We start from the raw sequence: 17,947 nt of genomic DNA, 5'->3' as shown, positions 1-17,947 counted from the left end.
ACAGTGTTAGTTACGTATACAAGTAATAATACTACACTAGTTCGAAGGTTAAACCTGCATACTCTACTCTTACTAAGGATAAGGACATTAAGAATAGCATTGATGTAAGCTGAACACATGTATATATACATATAGCTCATCAAAGGGGAGCCCGTGACCTTCAATCTCCATTGCACCCCAATAGAGGGGATCGAGTTACGTAACGTCGATATGAAATGTACCCACTCGAGTTCTATGCCTCGTAATATACCAATATCTGGGTGACCGAAAAACATAAAAACTCGAAAATGCGCGATATCCCAGAGATAAGAGATTTTTCGCCCCCAAAAACCCCCATATACCAAATTTCATCGAAATCGTTAGAGCCGTTTCCGGTATCCCAGAAATATATAAATATAAATACATACATACATATATACATATATTATGCTCGTTTAAAGCTATAAGATTGTCGATACTGTTATAGTTAGACCAAGCTAAGTCGGCAGCGATTTTGATATCCCAGTCTGTGAAAGTATTATTTAAACGTCATCATGTGAAAGAAGTTTGACGTTTAAAATGACCCTTCTCAGTCTGGGCTATCAAAATCGCTGCCAACTTAGCTTGGTCTAACTCTGACTATTATTATATCTTATTAAAACCAAAACCAGATAAGGTATAGAATCAATACGTTCTTTAGTGCAAACGCAACTTGACTTGACTTTGTTTTTAGAGCGATATCTATTTTTAGGGTTCCGTAGCCAAATGGCAAAAAACGGAACCCTTATAGATTCGTCATGTCTGTCTGTCTGTCTGTCCGTCTGTCCGTGTATGTCACAGTCACTTTTCTCCGAAACTATAAGAACTATACTGTTGAAACTTGGTAAGTAGATGTATTCTGTGAACCGCATTAAGATTTTCACACAAAAATAGAAAAAAAAAAACAATAAATTTTTGGGGTTCCCTATACTTAGAACTGAAACTCAAAAATTTTTTTTTCATCAAACCTATACGTGTGGGGTATCTATTGGATAGGTCTTCAAAAATGATATTGAGGTTTCTAATATCATTTTTTTTTCTAAACTGAATAGTTTGCGCGAGAGACACTTCCAAAGTGGTAAAATGTGTGGCCCCCCCCCCCCCCCTGTAACTTCTAAAATAACAGAATGATAAAACTAAAAAAAATATATGATGTACATTACCGTACCACCGAAAATTGGTTTGAACGAGATCTAGTAAGTAGTTTTTTTTTAATACGTCATAAATCGCCTAAATACGGAACCCTTCATGGGCGAGTCCGACTCGCACTTGGCCGCTTTTTTTACAATTTATTTTTATCTTAGCACTTCTTTTTTTATTTAGAATCTACCAATTTCGATACCAACAGTATAACTTATCTCAAATTGTCCTATGACCTTCTACAACCTTTAACCTTCTTCTCTTTTAGTATGATTTTCATCAAAATCGGATAAGCAATTATCATACTGCCAATAAGTAAGTGACACTTAGGTACAGGCACCTGCAATAATATATTACTCTTCGAAGGCTGCAGAAATATGTGACGCGCTCTTATGGGTCTACAAATAAGATCGTGTCAGATATTTTTACGACCTTCGTTGTGTAACATATCATTGCAGGTGTGTACTACACAAACATACCCTCTTCGCGAATTCCTTTTGACTTTGCCGCAATCGGTTTAAAAACAAGTGTGGCATTCATAACGCGTTGTTATCGTGGGTGTAGTAATTTGCAACATAGTTTCTTATCCGTGCCAGACCTACATCAACACGTAAATAATCGTAGCAGCCACGTAACATACTGACGACTGCCGGGCTATGACATAAAGTTATATCTACATATGAGTTTAATAACGACATAATACCTTTTTGACTTTCGGATGCAGTATTAGGGCACTTTTAAGCCATGTTAAATCGAAAAGTTATAATTATGTATCTACATAAGAATTCCATAATGACATAATACCTTTTTGAGTTGCGGCCAGTGGTATAGGCGTAATAAGAAATCGAAGTCAGTGGAAAATGAATCTTATGTCAATACTTGTAAAGTTTTTTTTACTTTGTGCACGTATTATAATATCGCGTAGTTTTATTCCTACTTGCATGTAATAAAATAAATTGGTAGGTACCTACCTAGGCAATAAAATAATATAGTAATGCGTGTTAGATTTTAACTACTAACAGCCTGTGATGGTAAACTGTTACAGAAGCCAATGGATGATTGTGAAGTTGTAATTGTAAATTTACTAAAAAAAAACACGCGAGTTTAACCGTAAAACTAGCTTAAAGCGTGTGGAGTGTACTATGGGTACTAGATGACAATACAGGTATGTACTATAATATACAATACAAACAAATGTCATTTATGTATAAAAATTTAGACGCAAAAACTCAACCCAACTAAAAACACGGCAGTTTGTCACTGTCATTGCGAATTTAAAATTAAAATAGCAGCGTGCTAGCGAAGTATTCGCTGTTTCTGTTTCGCTTGCATTCTGCATTCTGGCCAGGCGGCCTAGCTAAGGTGACAATCGCTATCGCTTCGACAACGAAACGCTTTGTGTCTCTCTATCACTCCCATATTAGTGCGACAGTGACAGTTGAGTTTCGATCGCTACGGAGCGTAAGCGATTGGCATGTTGGTTCTGCGTCACGTAAAAACTACGTTGTTTACGCTTGTCTGTTCACGGCAGATCGATAATTCACCAAAAGAGCGTCCACTTAAGAGGAAAGGGAACAGCCGCTTCTCCATACAAACGTAGTCCTCATTTTCCTCCCTGGGTATTGATGTTGTAGAAAATAGTTTTACACATTTTAATGTATATTGACCTTCGTTTGGTTTTTGAAGATTTTTATTATTATAAGAGATGGGGATGGGGAGCTTTAAAAAAATTATGGAATTTGTTTTTCGCACCTAATTCTTATAATAACCATAAAATAGAAACATTCAAACGAAGGGGCATACCTATAGTTGGTAAACATCTAATTATCCGTAATGTCAATATTCAGAGAGGTAAACGGGGTAAACGTTTGTATGGAGAACCGGTCGTCTCCTTTCTCTTAATAAGTATATATCCGATTTATTTCTTTTTTGGAGTCGAGTGGAAGTAGGTACATAATCTTAAGTCTTACGACATGTATTCAAGGTAGACGTAGTTTCACTTGCCTATAGGTATAATCTGTCATTATACACATTATATTGAACAATCTTATATATTCCATAACAAAAACTGCTTAATAAGTGACTCATCACAATTATCACCTTTAATATTTCATCAAATATCTCAAATTCAAGATTCAAGGCCTTTGCGTGCCTATCGCGCATATTCGGTGATAGCCGATATGCTTGTTTTGATCTGGTGCAATCATTGACGTATAATATCTAAGGACGGGCTAATGGGGCACTAAACATCGTACTAGTTCAGCGGTGCTACCCACGAATTCCAGCCAATCGTGCAGTCTAACGCGACTAGTTGCGACCAATAGCGCGCGTAATGCGAACTCGTCAACCAATCGCGCGCGTGATGCGAACTCGTCAACCAATCGCGTTGTAGCGATTTCACACCGCTGTACTGTCCCCTGTCATGCCTCATTATTATTGCCCGTAAAGCCAGTCCCTAGATATCTATGTCAATGGGTGCAATCAGTGCAATGGAGTGTTGATTTCGTGCGTGTTATCGAGAACGTCACGCATGATTAAACAAATATCACTAGGTACACCTTATAAAACAAAGTCCCCCGCCGCGTCTGTCTGTTTATGTGTATGTATGTATGTTCGCGATAAATTCGAAAACACCTGAACGGATTTTCATGCGGTTTTCACCTATCAATAGGCCCGAGATATTTGTTAGAATGATATATCGATATTCATCTCTCATTCTCTAGTATAGCTGTGTCCCTACTTACGTATGTAAAACTTACAAGACTTGTAACTCTTGTAAGTACACTTAGTGTGTGTGTGGTGTGTGTGTGTGTACACATAGAGTGATTCTCGAGGAAGGTTTAGGTGTATAATTTGATAAGGTTTTATGTAACCCGTGCGAAGCCGGGGCGAGTCACTATTATCATATAAAACACATAAATACACACACGATATCGCGTCATGCTACGCAAATATGGGAGAAATGACGCTTTGGAGTTGACTTTTCGTAATGATTTGTGATTTTATTAATATGGCATATAAGATAAGAAACTAAAACACCTAACTACTCTTAAATTGAATTTTACGACTTTCTCAGCTATCGTTGTATATCCCAATGTATACTAAAGAAGCAATTATTTCAGTCAAAGTCATAAAATTACCACCGCTCGAACGTGGTCAAATACACAGGAACACTAACCAATAACATACTTTATTTTCTTTGCAATAAGGTTTACGAATGATCAATTTATTGCGCTAACTATGCTGCCCTTAGCAACTAGACATGAAGGCAAGATTGTAACAAACAACTACGAAACCAGTTTATTTTTCCTAAATACGGGTACGTCTATACTTTTATTACAAAATGGCGGGTAGTTTCAGCTATTCCTCTATTCGTCGTCCGCTCGGCTTCAGTCTCTGAGACGAATTCGTGCGCTTCGCGACTCCCGCCTCCGAATTTTTGACTATTTTCCATCTTCCCGGGACACCTACGTAGTGACGTTAAACGTGCTTATACGTAACGCGTACATTCTGTCTCTTAGACACCGTAGTCTAAGCGTTTTTAATTTTTAATCGTATTGTTTTTATTTCAATTTTATTCTAAGTTAAGTTAGTTTTAAGTTTAGTCCGCCATCTTGTGACGCTTTCAAAATAACGATCAAAACGCGCGTCGGTCGTAAGATGGTCAGTAAGGAGCCGCCATTGCAGCCAGTGGAAATTAAGAGTAAGAGGAGAAGGCGTAGAGCGCGCAACCGAGCTGGGAAGAGGCGTTCTAGGAAGACTACAGTTGCCGTCGCGGCCGTGGCGACGTTGCCTTCGGAGAAATACTCTAGCCCCGTGAAGTGTGCTGTTCACGCGTTCCTTATGAGATACCAGAGTGCGCTGAGGAAGGTGCCGGCACATCTGCCGCCGCGGGTCCACGCCGGGCCGCCTTCGAAGAGGGTTAAACGCGTTTCTTGGAGTAAGTTACCTTCGTTTGTCTCAGCGTCATATCGGATGTGACGGCAACACTTCTATAAAGCGACGCTGTACGTAGCGTACAACGTCAACCGGACACCAAAGCTTAACTTTATAACTTTTAACCGATTGATGAAGAGTGAGAATAATGTTTTTATGTATTTGGTAGTTTTGGCACGTTTTATGATATCTTTATGTCCGAGTTAAATTTTTAGTGTTCTGTCATATCCTCACAAAAAATATAGCTAAGGCTAGCAAGGCACTCTTCCTTGAGTTATGTAATTATGTAAAATAACGTTCTTTAGCTATGATCTATGCTATGTTATATTACCCTTTTGTGTACCTATGCCGCACTAATATTGTTTATTTAATATGGAATTGCATTACTGAGCTATAGACAGACAGACAGACAAAAGGTGTAGGATGGAATTTGAGTGACGTGGCGCAGTATTTAACAAGTACTTATAACCTTTGCATTTCTAAGAGAAAATGTCTGTCTTCGATACCGCGAGCAAAATTCGTCTTCGAAATGTCGGAAGTAATTTATAGTAAAGGTAAATAACATTTTGGGTATAAATCGTGAAAGTTTGTATTTGTGTTAAGTAAAAGTGTAGTGACCTGGCGATCTTTGCAATCGCTTCATAAAGCTTAGCGAAGTTTACTCTGACCCATCATAACCAACGTTAGCCAAACTTCCAAGCGATCAAGGTGACTCAAGTTAGATACAATTTCCTATCCGCCAGCGATTGTCTAACTTTTTATAACCTTCGTTTCTGGCCGCTTATTCTCATTGCCACGGCTATCGGAGACGAGTCGAGTTTTTAGCTAAACCAGAGTACCTACATTTCCACAAATGGTCTCGCCGGAAGACCAGCGCTGACTTTCGGGTTAGCATTATGCTGAGGCGAGACCATTTCGTGGTAAACTATAATTTCTGTTTAAAATATACTTTTTGTAATAAGTTTGTATTAAATGTAGTTTAGTTTGCCATGAATAAACGAATTCTTATTCTTATTCTAAAATAAAATAAGGCAAATCATTATGTATGCCACACTTCGTCAAAATGCGTGCATTAGTTTAGTTGCGATAAGGTAACAGACGAATAGATACTAAAAATACCGGACAAGTGCGAGTCGGACTCGCCCACCGAGGGTTCCGTACTTTATAGTATTTGTTGTTATAGCGGCAACAGAAATACATCATCTGTGAAAATTTGAACTGTCTAGCTATCACGGTTCATGAGATACAGCCTGGTAACAGACGGACAGTGGAGTTAGTAATAGGGTCCCGTTTTTACCCTTTGGGTACGGAACCCTAAAAAGCTGTCTAAGTCGTGTATTCTACGCCTTCAAAAAAAAAAGTATAGCCTTTTTCAAAATTACACTATTATTGGATTGGACATGGAAAAGTACACAACTTCTATACTTGGCAAATAAACATTTTTTTTGCTTGTACACTTTTGGCCTGAGATGTCTATACCTGCTATATTGTTTGTACTGCTACTGGTTCGTTTAGAGTCCTCGCCTCGCTCGAATGTTCGTGAGCATTAAGAATGTAAAATTGGAACGGTAGTTTTGTTTTGTCTGGCGTCTAGTGGCGGAATTGCATAAAGTGCATTTTGAACTGTGATTCATTCCGGTTTGAAATTGGTGTTCTTAACGAATCACGTTTTGCTGAGGTTAAGGTTTGTTATGTTTGTTATCATGACAAAGATTTTTGTTTTTCGGAGCAAATCTACTTAGGTATGTCTATGTTACTACAGTTGCCGTCAGATATATCGGAGCGGCCAAGGTGTTCACAATATCTGAACAAGCACTCTAACGCCTTGACAATAGAGGCGTGCTCAGATATTTGTGAACACCTTACATTAGTTATATAATTAATGATTCCCATATTTTACTGTTCAATTACTTTTATACCATTGTAAAAAGTATGTTTTTAAAGCTAAAGACTGGAACTATTTTAACTAAGATCATAGAGAAATATAGTAAGACAAGAGTGCTCACTCCATACATCAGTTAGACTATTAATTTCAGTGGCTACATCTAGCATCGAGTAGCGGAACTATAAGTACTGCTACTTGACAATAAATGTAGCACCGACCGGAAAGTCTTATCTCAACAGCGTAAGACTTTCCGGTCGTTGCTACATCTATTGTCAAGTAGCAGTACTGATAGTTCCGCTACTCGATGCTAGATGCTAATAGTCTTTTTGGTACTAAAACTGATGTATGGAGTGAGCAATCAATGTATTTTTTTCTCTATGCTAAGAGGCATGTTTTGTTATTGAAATACAAAATACAAATACAATACAAGAAATACAAAACACCGCTAAACTTGTTTCTGGTATCGATAACAATTCGAGCTCTCTGTGGCCAACTAGCACGGGAAACGGTGCAAGATAACAATACGAAGACAATCATTTCACTATGATTGTGTGTGCGCGTTTCCGTGATATTTGTGCGTCGCTAATTATTGGCTGGGTACAGTCAGACTAGTCAAGAGTCACTAATTAAATGTCACAATTTAACACCCAATGAAAAATCGCTTGCCACTAGTATTCATTTTACTTATCGGGGCTTGAAACCGTCACGGCGCCCAATATTCGTCTTTTTATTTCGATATTATTCTATTTACAAAGTATGTTATTCTATTTATACATAAAAATGCATAAAAGTTCATGTCAATCACCTTTCACCTTACCTTTTTACATAAATCAATATATTATGTATAAACAATTATTGAATTACAGTAGGGTCAATGAATATAATTTCTTTTTTTACCATATTTAATTAATTATGTAAATTAATAAATAATTGCTTTCTTCATGTGAAAAGGTCGACAAGAAAACAATAGTGATAAAAGTAAACTAATAAATTCACCTTTGTGTAAGGTAATCATAAATGATAGAAGATGAAAATAATAACTAAATGCCGCAGAGTCCTTTCAATGTTTTTTAAACTTATACAAACCTATTCAATGTTTGGTTAACACTCACTATAGCCCCTTTGATACTGCACGCAGTTGTATGGGAACCTTGCACTTTGTGACTATGCGCTGAAACTTGGCACAGTTGATCCTTAGGTGGTCTTGAGTTGATAGAAACCGGGAGACAACGAGAGCTAACTCACATTTAGTGGGGGGGGGGGGGAAGGGGGTGAATTTCGACGCTGCCGCGCTTCAATTGAAGCCACATTTCTCTAAAGCTATATCACATGCCCTAATACCTAATTAGGGCATGTGATATATCATTTTCAAATAAATTGAGGATGAGGAATCTATTTTTAGAACAAAAACAATGCACTTTCTAACTAAAAAAAATGAATAAAGTAGAAAAGACTAAAAAAAGTATATATGTTTTTTTATAATTACCAATTTTTTTTTAAAGTATAATCGAAATCCCAAAAAAAAATATAGTCGTAAAGCTACACTTATCTAGTTTACAAAAATATATAGTTTATTATATAAATCTGTTGAAACATGGGAGATAAAAAATAATATTCAGCGTGGGTTAGGGTGATCTCAAATATCTCAATGCATGATCGTCCGTGAAGTAGGGCTTAGGTACTGTTTTAAACACACGAATGGTGAATATAATTATTATTGTTTTAGATCTGTTAGTGTGATCTGCCACTTGCATCATCCCACTAACCCGGAATTAACCGGTTAAACCTGGAGTTACCATGGTTACCAGTACAATTCGATACTGTGTTAACGGTTTACCCGCTTAACCCCGGGGTCAGTGGGATAGTGCAAGTGGCGCGTAGTATTTTAAATTAAACAACGCAATGTACATTTGGCAAAATGCCGGGACAACGCGAGGAAGATGATGATGACGATCCACTGCACATACAGAGGTCTGAACATTTAAGCTGCCTGTTTTTCCAATTGAACCAGCCGCGGCACTGTTTTATGCATTTGCAGTACATATTTGCACCTGACAATTTCTAAACCTGCTTCTGCAGCAACAGGCAAGTACATCCATATAGGCTCCCGGTTGTTGTTGACCTTCGTGCAACCCCAAGTAGACGGACAGGGTACCTGGATTTTGAGCTTATGCCAACTGACCCCATGCACCCCTTGATATAATATGGCTTTTAAAAATGCTGATATAAATTAGCTTTGGTCTGTGGGATGTGTTCTATCTGCCGGTCTTTCTTAGTATACTGTTATTTACGGCACTCATTTACTGAAGTACACTATTCTCTTTCCTTTACCATTGAACAAAGATACCGAGTTAAACCCGTCTTTTCTTAATTTTCTATCACCAAATATACCATTTATACCTAAGGCGGTGGCGATATCATGACAGCACACATACTGATTATGTTTTCCTGTTCCTATATGCACCCACAGTTCCTCAAGCTAAGGTACATTATGCACATGTGCATTTGTGCAACTGTCAGTACCACCACATCACATACGTATCCACAGTACGTATTATGAGTGTCGTAAAGCCTCGATCGACAGCACCAGATGCATGCACCATGACGCGAGTGTCATTTTATAAGATAGGTCAGATTTTCTGCTTTTTGAAACAAATTATAATAGGATCTCCAAGCTTAAACCAGAAGATTGTGGGTCATAATTGTTATCTGATTTACTATGTGTGTTGTTTTTGCCTGTTTGTTTCCCAAAGGTTTAAATAAATAAATAAATAAATTTCAGATCAGCATCGTATACTTCAGTAAATGAGTGCCGTAAATAACAGTACCTATACTAAGAAAGACCGGCAGATAGAAGACATCCCACAGACCAAAGCTACTTTAGATCAGCATTTTTAAAAGCCATATTATATCAAGGGGTGCTTCCACCCCCCTTTTCACTCCCTTAAAGGATGACTTCTGGGTTAAAAACTACCCTATGTCCTTCCCCGGGACTCGAAACTTCAACTAAATCGGTTCAGCAGTTTAAGTGTGAAGAGGTAACAGACAGACAGACACACTTTCGAATTTATAATATTAGTATGGATTAGTGCCTATACGTATATACCTAGGCACTAGATTCTGACCACAAAATTATAATTGCCCCAAAAAAATAGTAACGCTGACAGAAATTTCGCAACAAAAAGTATTACAGAGCAAATTAAAATTAGGGGTCAACTAAGGCACATTTACACTCCCATAATCTCGTCAAAAGAATGAAGCATTTATAATAAAGCTCTAGTTTATTACAAACCACCCCTCAACGGTCAAAACGAAGGGCTGAAGCTATTTGCATCAGTATTTGTTCCTGAACCGGTCACCTTCATAGTTGACAACGAAAAGTTTTTAGTCACTGACAGTTAGTATAAAGATACGACGTTTTCGGCCAAGCTAATTGTCACAATAGGGCGGAATGACCGTACAATGTATGTCGGTTGGAGTATATGTATAGGATTAGTAAGATACGAGTACATATGCGTTTTGGTTTGATTACGAGTATGTTGGGTAATTTAGGTATTGTCCTGAAAAAGTTATCTTTTATTGAAAACATTTAAGTACGGTTTAGATTTACTGCCCCACAAAATATCGACCATCGAGACCAACTGCTCCTGATCGGCCATAGGGTCGGTTGCACCAAACTGTTAAGTCATCGTTAAAGAGTTCGCTAAATTTTATTGTATGGAAAGTTTCATAGTAAACCGCCGCGGCGCGCCGGGTGACGTTGATCAGTCTGTCAAGTGCGGATGGTGCAACTGGCACTTAGGCTATTAACGGCGACGTGTCGGTGGTTTGATCTGCTATGGCGAGCAGGAGAGACACATTTAAAAATGTAAATATTGCAAAATACTATAATAGGTACTAATGTATACAGACTTAATAAAACACGATCTGTAATCTGCACTGAAGACGAATGTCGACAATCGGCACACAATAAAATTCATCTGTCGCGGTAAACTGTGGCTGATAGAGATATCAACATGTGAATCGTTTCTATGGACTTCTTGAGAAGGCTTTACCTTGCTCAAAGGGTCCTGAAAGCATACTTTGATAATACCGATGGTCCATTACTCTTTTTTGTGTTTCCGCGTACCATAACATTCTTCTTTTGTGACCAGGTCACGACGAGAGCGGGTCGATGAGCGGCGGCGGCGACCCGGCGGTGCTCGCCGTCGGGCCGGCGCGGCGGCCGCTCACCTACACCCGGGAACAACTGTTACGGCTGAGGCACTCGCCGCTCGTCAAGAAGGGGCTCGACGTGCCGCTCGCGGGCTGCGACGCGCTCGCGCTGTGAGTACTATTACTATAGCTTACACAGGCGTTGCCGGCGCGGCGGCCGCTCACCTACACCCGGGAACAACTGTTACGGCTGCGGCACTCGCCGCTTGTGAAGAAGGGGCTCGACGTGCCGCTCGCGGGCTGCGACGCGCTCGCGCTGTGAGTACTATTACTATAGCTTACACGGGCGTTGCCGGCGCGGCGGCCGCTCACCTACACCCGGGAACAACTGTTGCGGCTGCGGCACTCGCCGCTCGTTAAGAAGGGGCTCGACGTGCCGCTCGCGGGCTGCGACGCGCTCGCACTGTGAGTACTATTACTATAGCTTACACAGGCGTTGCCGGCGCGGCGGCCGCTCACCTACACCCGGGAACAACTGTTACGGCTACGGCACTCGCCGCTCGTCAAGAAGGGGCTCGACGTGCCGCTCGCGGGCTGCGACGCGCTCGCGCTGTGAGTACTATTACTATAGCTTACACAGGCGTTGCCGGCGCGGCGGCCGCTCACCTACACCCGGGAACAACTGTTACGGCTACGGCACTCGCCGCTCGTCAAGAAGGGGCTCGACGTGCCGCTCGCGGGCTGCGACGCGCTCGCGCTGTGAGTACTGTAGTACTGTGCCCAAGTCACATTGTTATGATCCAGGACCACTGCAAGAGACCATCGCAAGGGTGGGGTTCTGGCTGAAGAGTGTTGTATTCCGGCAGTTCTGTAACTTCGGCTATACTTATTCACCTGTAAGTAGTTCCGTGCTCCTAATATGTAGGACTAGCCAGCGCTAGCACATAATTCTGTCAGATTATGGGAGTTCACAGATAAGTATTTCTATGTATATAAGTATGTATTTATCTATATAAGTATCTATATCGTCGCCTAGCACCCATAGTACAAGCTTTGCTTAGTTTGGGGCTACGTTGATCTGTGTAAGATGTCCCCTAATATTCATATCCAAGTAGTAAGAACGTGTAGAATTGTAGATAGACTGAATAAAAGTGCAGCAATAGTTCAGGACATCAGGACGCATAAAACTGTTGTTCTTAAATAAGGCAGTGAAATGGCAACCCCATAACACAAATAATACATACCTTGTGTAAATAAAGTTGAGTATGAGCATGAAATTAACATTGTTTTCCATTTCAGGGTGTTGAAAAAGAGGTCCGACTCCCCTAACGAAGATGACCGAGGTGCCAGAGGCGATGCACCAGCCGAAAACCACAAGGTATGTGTCGTATAGAAATAATAAATATACGAGTATAATATGTTACATTTATTTTGATACCATTTTGGTGACACTCAAGCATACAGGCTACCAGACGTATTAAGATTACATTAATATGGATTGCAACTTCAGGGACCCCACTCGTTCTCCTCCCCAGGACAATAAATACATTTGAGAAAGCCTCCCCGGTGTCAGAGATTATTACACAGATGAAGTGTTCAAGGTTATTGTATAAAGCCCTGTTTAGACTGTTCAAGAACTTGCATGCAATATTCGACCAAATACCGTAATCTAACGAAAATCGAATGCAAGTTCTTGAACCGTCTAAATGGGGCTTTAATACGTAACAAATATAGCATTTAAAGCTTCAGACAAAAGTCTGATATCTCAATTTTTCCAGGGAGTGTACGGCCGCGAGCGCGAGCGAGAGCGTCGTTCCGCCGACCCTCGCGAGCGCGTCCGTAAGGAGAGCGAGCCGAGCAGCGGCATAGTGCTGTCTCCCCAACGGCGATCCTTTACGAGTGGCTGTGGGGCGCCTGCTGCCGCTGCGGCACCTCCGCCGCACGTGGCTAGGACGAGGCCGGAGTCCCCGCTGTGCCCCGCGCCCGCGCAAGCCAAGCCTGAACCAGGTATAGTGTTCACATAGTGCTGTCTCCCCAACGGCGATCCTTCACGAGTGGCTGTGGGGCGCCTGCTGCCGCTGCGGCCTCACCTCCGCATGTGGCTAGGACGAGGCCGGAGTCCCCGCTGTGCCCCGCGCCCGCTCAAGCCAAGCCTGAACCAGGTATAGTGTTAACATAGTGCTGTCTCCCCAACGGCGATCCTTCACGAGTGACTGTGGGGCGCCTGCTGCCGCTGCGGCACCTCCGCCGCACGAGGCTAGGACGAGGCCGGAGTCCCCGCTGTGCTCCGCGCCCGCGCAAGCCAAGCCTGAACCAGGTATAGTGTTAACATAGTGCTGTCTCCCCAACGGCGATCCTTCACGAGCGGCTGTGGGGCGCCTGCTGCCGCTGCGGCCCCGCCTCCGCATGTCGCTAGGACGAGGCCGGAGTCCCCGCTGTGCCCCGCGCCCGCTCAAGCCAAGCCTGAACCAGGTATAGTGTTAACATAGTGCTGTCTCCCCAACGGCGATCCTTCACGAGTGGCTGTGGGGCGCCTGCTGCCGCTGCGGCCCCGCCTCCGCATGTGGCTAGGACGAGGCCGGAGTCCCCGCTGTGCCCCGCGCCGGCGCAAGCCAAGCCTGAACCAGGTATAGTGTTAACATAGTGCTGTCTCCCCAACGGCGATCCTTCACGAGTGGCTGTGGGGCGCCTGCTGCCGTTGCGGCCCCGCCTCCGCATGTGGCTAGGACGAGGCCGGAGTCCCCGCTGTGCCCCGCGCCGGCGCAAGCCAAGCCTGAACCAGGTATAGTGTTAACATAGTGCTGTCTCCCCAACGGCGATCCTTCACGAGTGGCTGTGGGGCGCCTGCTGCCGCTGCGGCCCCGCCTCCGCATGTGGCTAGGACGAGGCCGGAGTCCCCGCTGTGCCCCGCGCCGGCGCAAGCCAAGCCTGAACCAGGTATAGTGTTAACATAGTGCTGTCTCCCCAACGGCGATCCTTCACGAGTGGCTGTGGGGCGCCTGCTGCCGCTGCGGCCCCGCCTCCGCATGTGGCTAGGACGAGGCCGGAGTCCCCGCTGTGCCCCGCGCCGGCGCAAGCCAAGCCTGAACCAGGTATAGTGTTAACATAGTGCTGTCTCCCCAACGGCGATCCTTCACGAGTGGCTGTGGGGCGCCTGCTGCCGCTGCGGCCCCGCCTCCGCATGTGGCTAGGACGAGGCCGGAGTCCCCGCTGTGCCCCGCGCCCGCGCAAGCCAAGCCTGAAGCCTGAACCAGGTAGATACCATTACCAGTTCACAATTACCAATTTCATTTTCTTCTCAGGTGGAGGAATTCATGGATTAGTTCATGTTATTCCACTGTGTCCACTGTGGGTCTTTTCATGTTTGCTTAGAATTATATAAGTATGGCCTTTTCAATTCTTCGTAACGAATTATTATTGCGAATGAACTAAATGATGTATAAAAGGCCTATATAAACGTAAACTCGGCAAATACAGGTGATGCATGCCTCAAGGCTCGGTATGACATTGTATTAGTATTGCCAACATTTTTCCATATTGGCTATCGTTCTTATCCCACTTAGACAGAGGTGTAACATATTACTTGATTATAACTTTAACACTGGATATTGTAAATATTAACGCTATGTTTTTTTTACAGCGGGTCGTCGTATCGGCTCCGGGCGAATCATGGTGCGAGACGTACCGCATTCCGGCTGGGAGGAGGGAGAGTACCGGCCTAGCGAACCCTACCGGCCTCGCGAACACCGGCCCAACGGCGATAGGTACGATCAGTAAGTACCAGTAGGGAGGCTAGGGAGCGTGTTACACGTGACTCGGGCTCTACTACCGGCCCAGCGAACCCTACCGGCCTCGCGAACACCGGCCCAACGGCGATAGGTACGAGTAAGTACCAGTAGGGAGGCTAGGGAGCGTGTTACACGTGACTCGGGCTGTACTACCGGCCCAGCGAACCCTACCGGCCTCGCGAACACCGGCCCAACGGCGATAGGTACGAGTAAGTACCAGTAGGGAGGCTAGGGAGCGTGTTACACGTGACTCGGGCTGTACTACCGGCCCAGCGAACCCTACCGGCCTCGCGAACACCGGCCCAACGGCGATAGGTACGAGTAAGTACCAGTAGGGAGGCTAGGGAGCGTGTTACACGTGACTCGGGCTGTACTACCGGCCCAGCGAACCCTACCGGCCTCGCGAACACCGGCCCAACGGCGGTAGGTACGAGTAAGTACCAGTAGGGAGGCTAGGGAGCGTGTTACACGTGACTCGGGCTGTACTACCGGCCCAGCGAACCCTACCGGCCTCGCGAACACCGGCCCAACGGCGATAGGTACGAGTAAGTACCAGTAGGGAGGCTAGGGAGCGTGTTACACGTGACTCGGGCTGTACTACCGGCCCAGCGAACCCTACCGGCCTCGCGAACACCGGCCCAACGGCGGTAGGTACGAGTAAGTACCAGTAGGGAGGCTAGAAACGTTCACGAACCATGGTGCGGGACGTACCACATTCGGGTCGGTTCGGAGTATATATATTTATTTAATCATTTGACCGCTAAAGACGTCAATAAAGGCGCGCGGCTACAGACCAATATCAACCTTCATGCATTCCGACAAGGTTCACGATGACGCGCCACACACGATCCGCGTGGCGTTTAAAGGATTCAGGAAGATGTACTGTAACGCCTCGTGAACGTCAGCTGCGGTTACGTTGGGTGCTCAATATATGTCACGTCACTACATAGTATATAACAAAGTCGCTTCCCGCTGTCTGTATGCTTAGATCTTTAAAACTACGGAACGGATTTTGATGCGGGTTTTTTTAATAGATAGAGTAATTCAAGAGGAAGGTTAATGTATAATTTGTTAACCCGTGCAAAGCTGCGGCGGGTCGCTAGTCGTTTATAAACCTATTCTTTTAATTATGAACCTACTATTATTTTTACAGCTTTAAAATAATCCAACCTAAAAAATTACAACAATTATTAGATATTTTTTATGTTGCAGGTTCGAGCGACGTTCGTTTACTCGTGACTCCTACTCCTCTGACATTAAGAGGGAAAGGGAAGACCGATTCAACAACGAAAAACAGAGAGAGAGGTAAGAACGTTCAACGTTGTTAAAGTAATTTTATGCTATTCGGTTTTTGGTTCCAATCGATGACACTTAAAGCTTACCTGTTTAAAAAATAATAAAAAGTAGGCATTCATGCTCCGGGCCTAAGGCCTTAACCAATTGGTTTTATAACAAAGCTCATTTTGATAACTAAATCGTGTTCGATTATAGTCTGTGCATTTTCAAGAAATGGTTTCTTCTAAACAAAGATAATCCAGGTATAGTTCATACTTTTATAACGTTTATTTATGGCCTGACGTTTCGAACGTGACGTTACGTTCGTGGTTACAGGCAGACTGGCGAGGAATTGTATCAACATCTTGCTACGAGTTTTGCGAACTACCCGCACTTGATCATGATTATTCTTGATTGAAACTATAGTTGCAATGAAATCACGCCATCAGTTTTCGTTAATTTTGGTTTTTGCGCGGTCTGATTTTAAAGACGTTTCAGATCATAAAATCTTAGTGTCATTCTATGGAACTTGCTAACTATGTACTCAAACCGCCATATTGAAATTGGCTCTGAGTGATGATTTCAATATGGCGGTTTGTTTACATAGTTAGCAATAGCAGGCGTGGCTCACTCCGCGATTTCGTCGCTTTGCTACAGGTAGCTAAAAGTACATCCGTTCCACACCACTTTTGGTGGCTAGCCATAAGCCGCGCGTGGCGCTGTCGCCACCTAGCGGCCATATCTGTGCTGATAGTAACAGACGCGTTTTGTTAGAGAGTGAGTCTTCTGTACCTAGTACTATTATTTATTCTGTGGCAATAGCAAGTTCCAACACTTTATGTTCAAATATTTTTTTGTAACTTATGTTGTTCGTTTCACAGGGAAGACAACCGCAGATCAGGTGGTCGCTATTCTCAACGACGTTTTGAGAAAGAAGATGAACCAGAGTGGTGAGTAAATTTACATTTTCACCTCAGCAGCTCGAACAAGGGTACTTTGGTTCTTAAAAACAGTGAGCAAAATGCGATTTTGCTCACTGAGTGAGACAAAATGACATTCAAGTGACCTTTATAGTCAAATGTCATTTCAACATGCGGGGTCTAATAAAAGTTCGAAATACTTGGGTTCTATTATCTCTGCCCCTTTCACACTGTTAGCAAAAAGAAACAGACGAAAAAAAGTTAAAACGACATTCAACAGTATATTCACGGTTTATAATAGACCCCCGAAAAACTTCAGACCGCATCGTTCCAAACCACGTACGAGTATGAATTCTTAATAATTAATAAATAAAAATAAAGTTTAAGATTTGATAAAAACTGATAAAATACTATATTTTAGGTATTTTATTGTACAATTAAAATAACGAACTCAAAAAATACACAGATCATCACGCAAAATTAATTATTTTACTTTTAAGAATTTCTACCATAGTTGACAAATAGTACGTATCCGCAATTCGGACCGTATCTTACAAAGATTTTTTTTACAAAAAAAGTTTTCGATTGAAGTGTACAGTTAATGTTTGTTATTTCTATATTATTTTAATGGAATTTATTATTACGTTTTGTTTTTGTGTTCCATTGCGGTAATTAAACTTAATTGTTTGTATATCTTAAGAAAACATGAGTGCAGGTATTAAGTGATGAACAAGGATTACATTTTTCAAGTTGTCTAATAGGTATGTTCTCACTGCGCTGAGGTGAAAAATGTTGTGTACTACACGAGATCAAAGTTATTTACATCTCGT

At 42.7% G+C, this 17,947-nt stretch overlaps 1 protein-coding gene across 1 annotated transcript in view; it reads left to right on the top strand.

Moving 5' to 3' along the window:
* The first annotated feature begins 4,586 nt into the window (after positions 1–4,586).
* LOC134657281 (eukaryotic translation initiation factor 4E transporter-like) overlaps positions 4,587–17,947 on the top strand; it is a 39,477-nt gene continuing 26,116 nt past the window's right edge. Inside the window, exons 1-7 of the mRNA XM_063512863.1 lie at positions 4,587–5,098; positions 11,134–11,305; positions 12,434–12,512; positions 12,913–13,141; positions 14,775–14,898; positions 16,135–16,227; positions 17,079–17,147. Coding sequence (XP_063368933.1) covers positions 4,819–5,098; positions 11,134–11,305; positions 12,434–12,512; positions 12,913–13,141; positions 14,775–14,898; positions 16,135–16,227; positions 17,079–17,147 — 1,046 coding nt within the window. The 5' untranslated portion in view covers positions 4,587–4,818. The remainder of the gene's footprint in view (positions 5,099–11,133; positions 11,306–12,433; positions 12,513–12,912; positions 13,142–14,774; positions 14,899–16,134; positions 16,228–17,078; positions 17,148–17,947) is intronic.

The sequence above is a fragment of the Cydia amplana genome, chromosome 19, assembly GCF_948474715.1.
Source record: "Cydia amplana chromosome 19, ilCydAmpl1.1, whole genome shotgun sequence".
In the NCBI taxonomy this organism is placed as follows: Eukaryota; Metazoa; Arthropoda; class Insecta; order Lepidoptera; family Tortricidae; genus Cydia; species Cydia amplana.
Note: the sequence above shows the minus strand (reverse complement) of the source record. Positions and strands in the feature narration are given on the sequence as shown.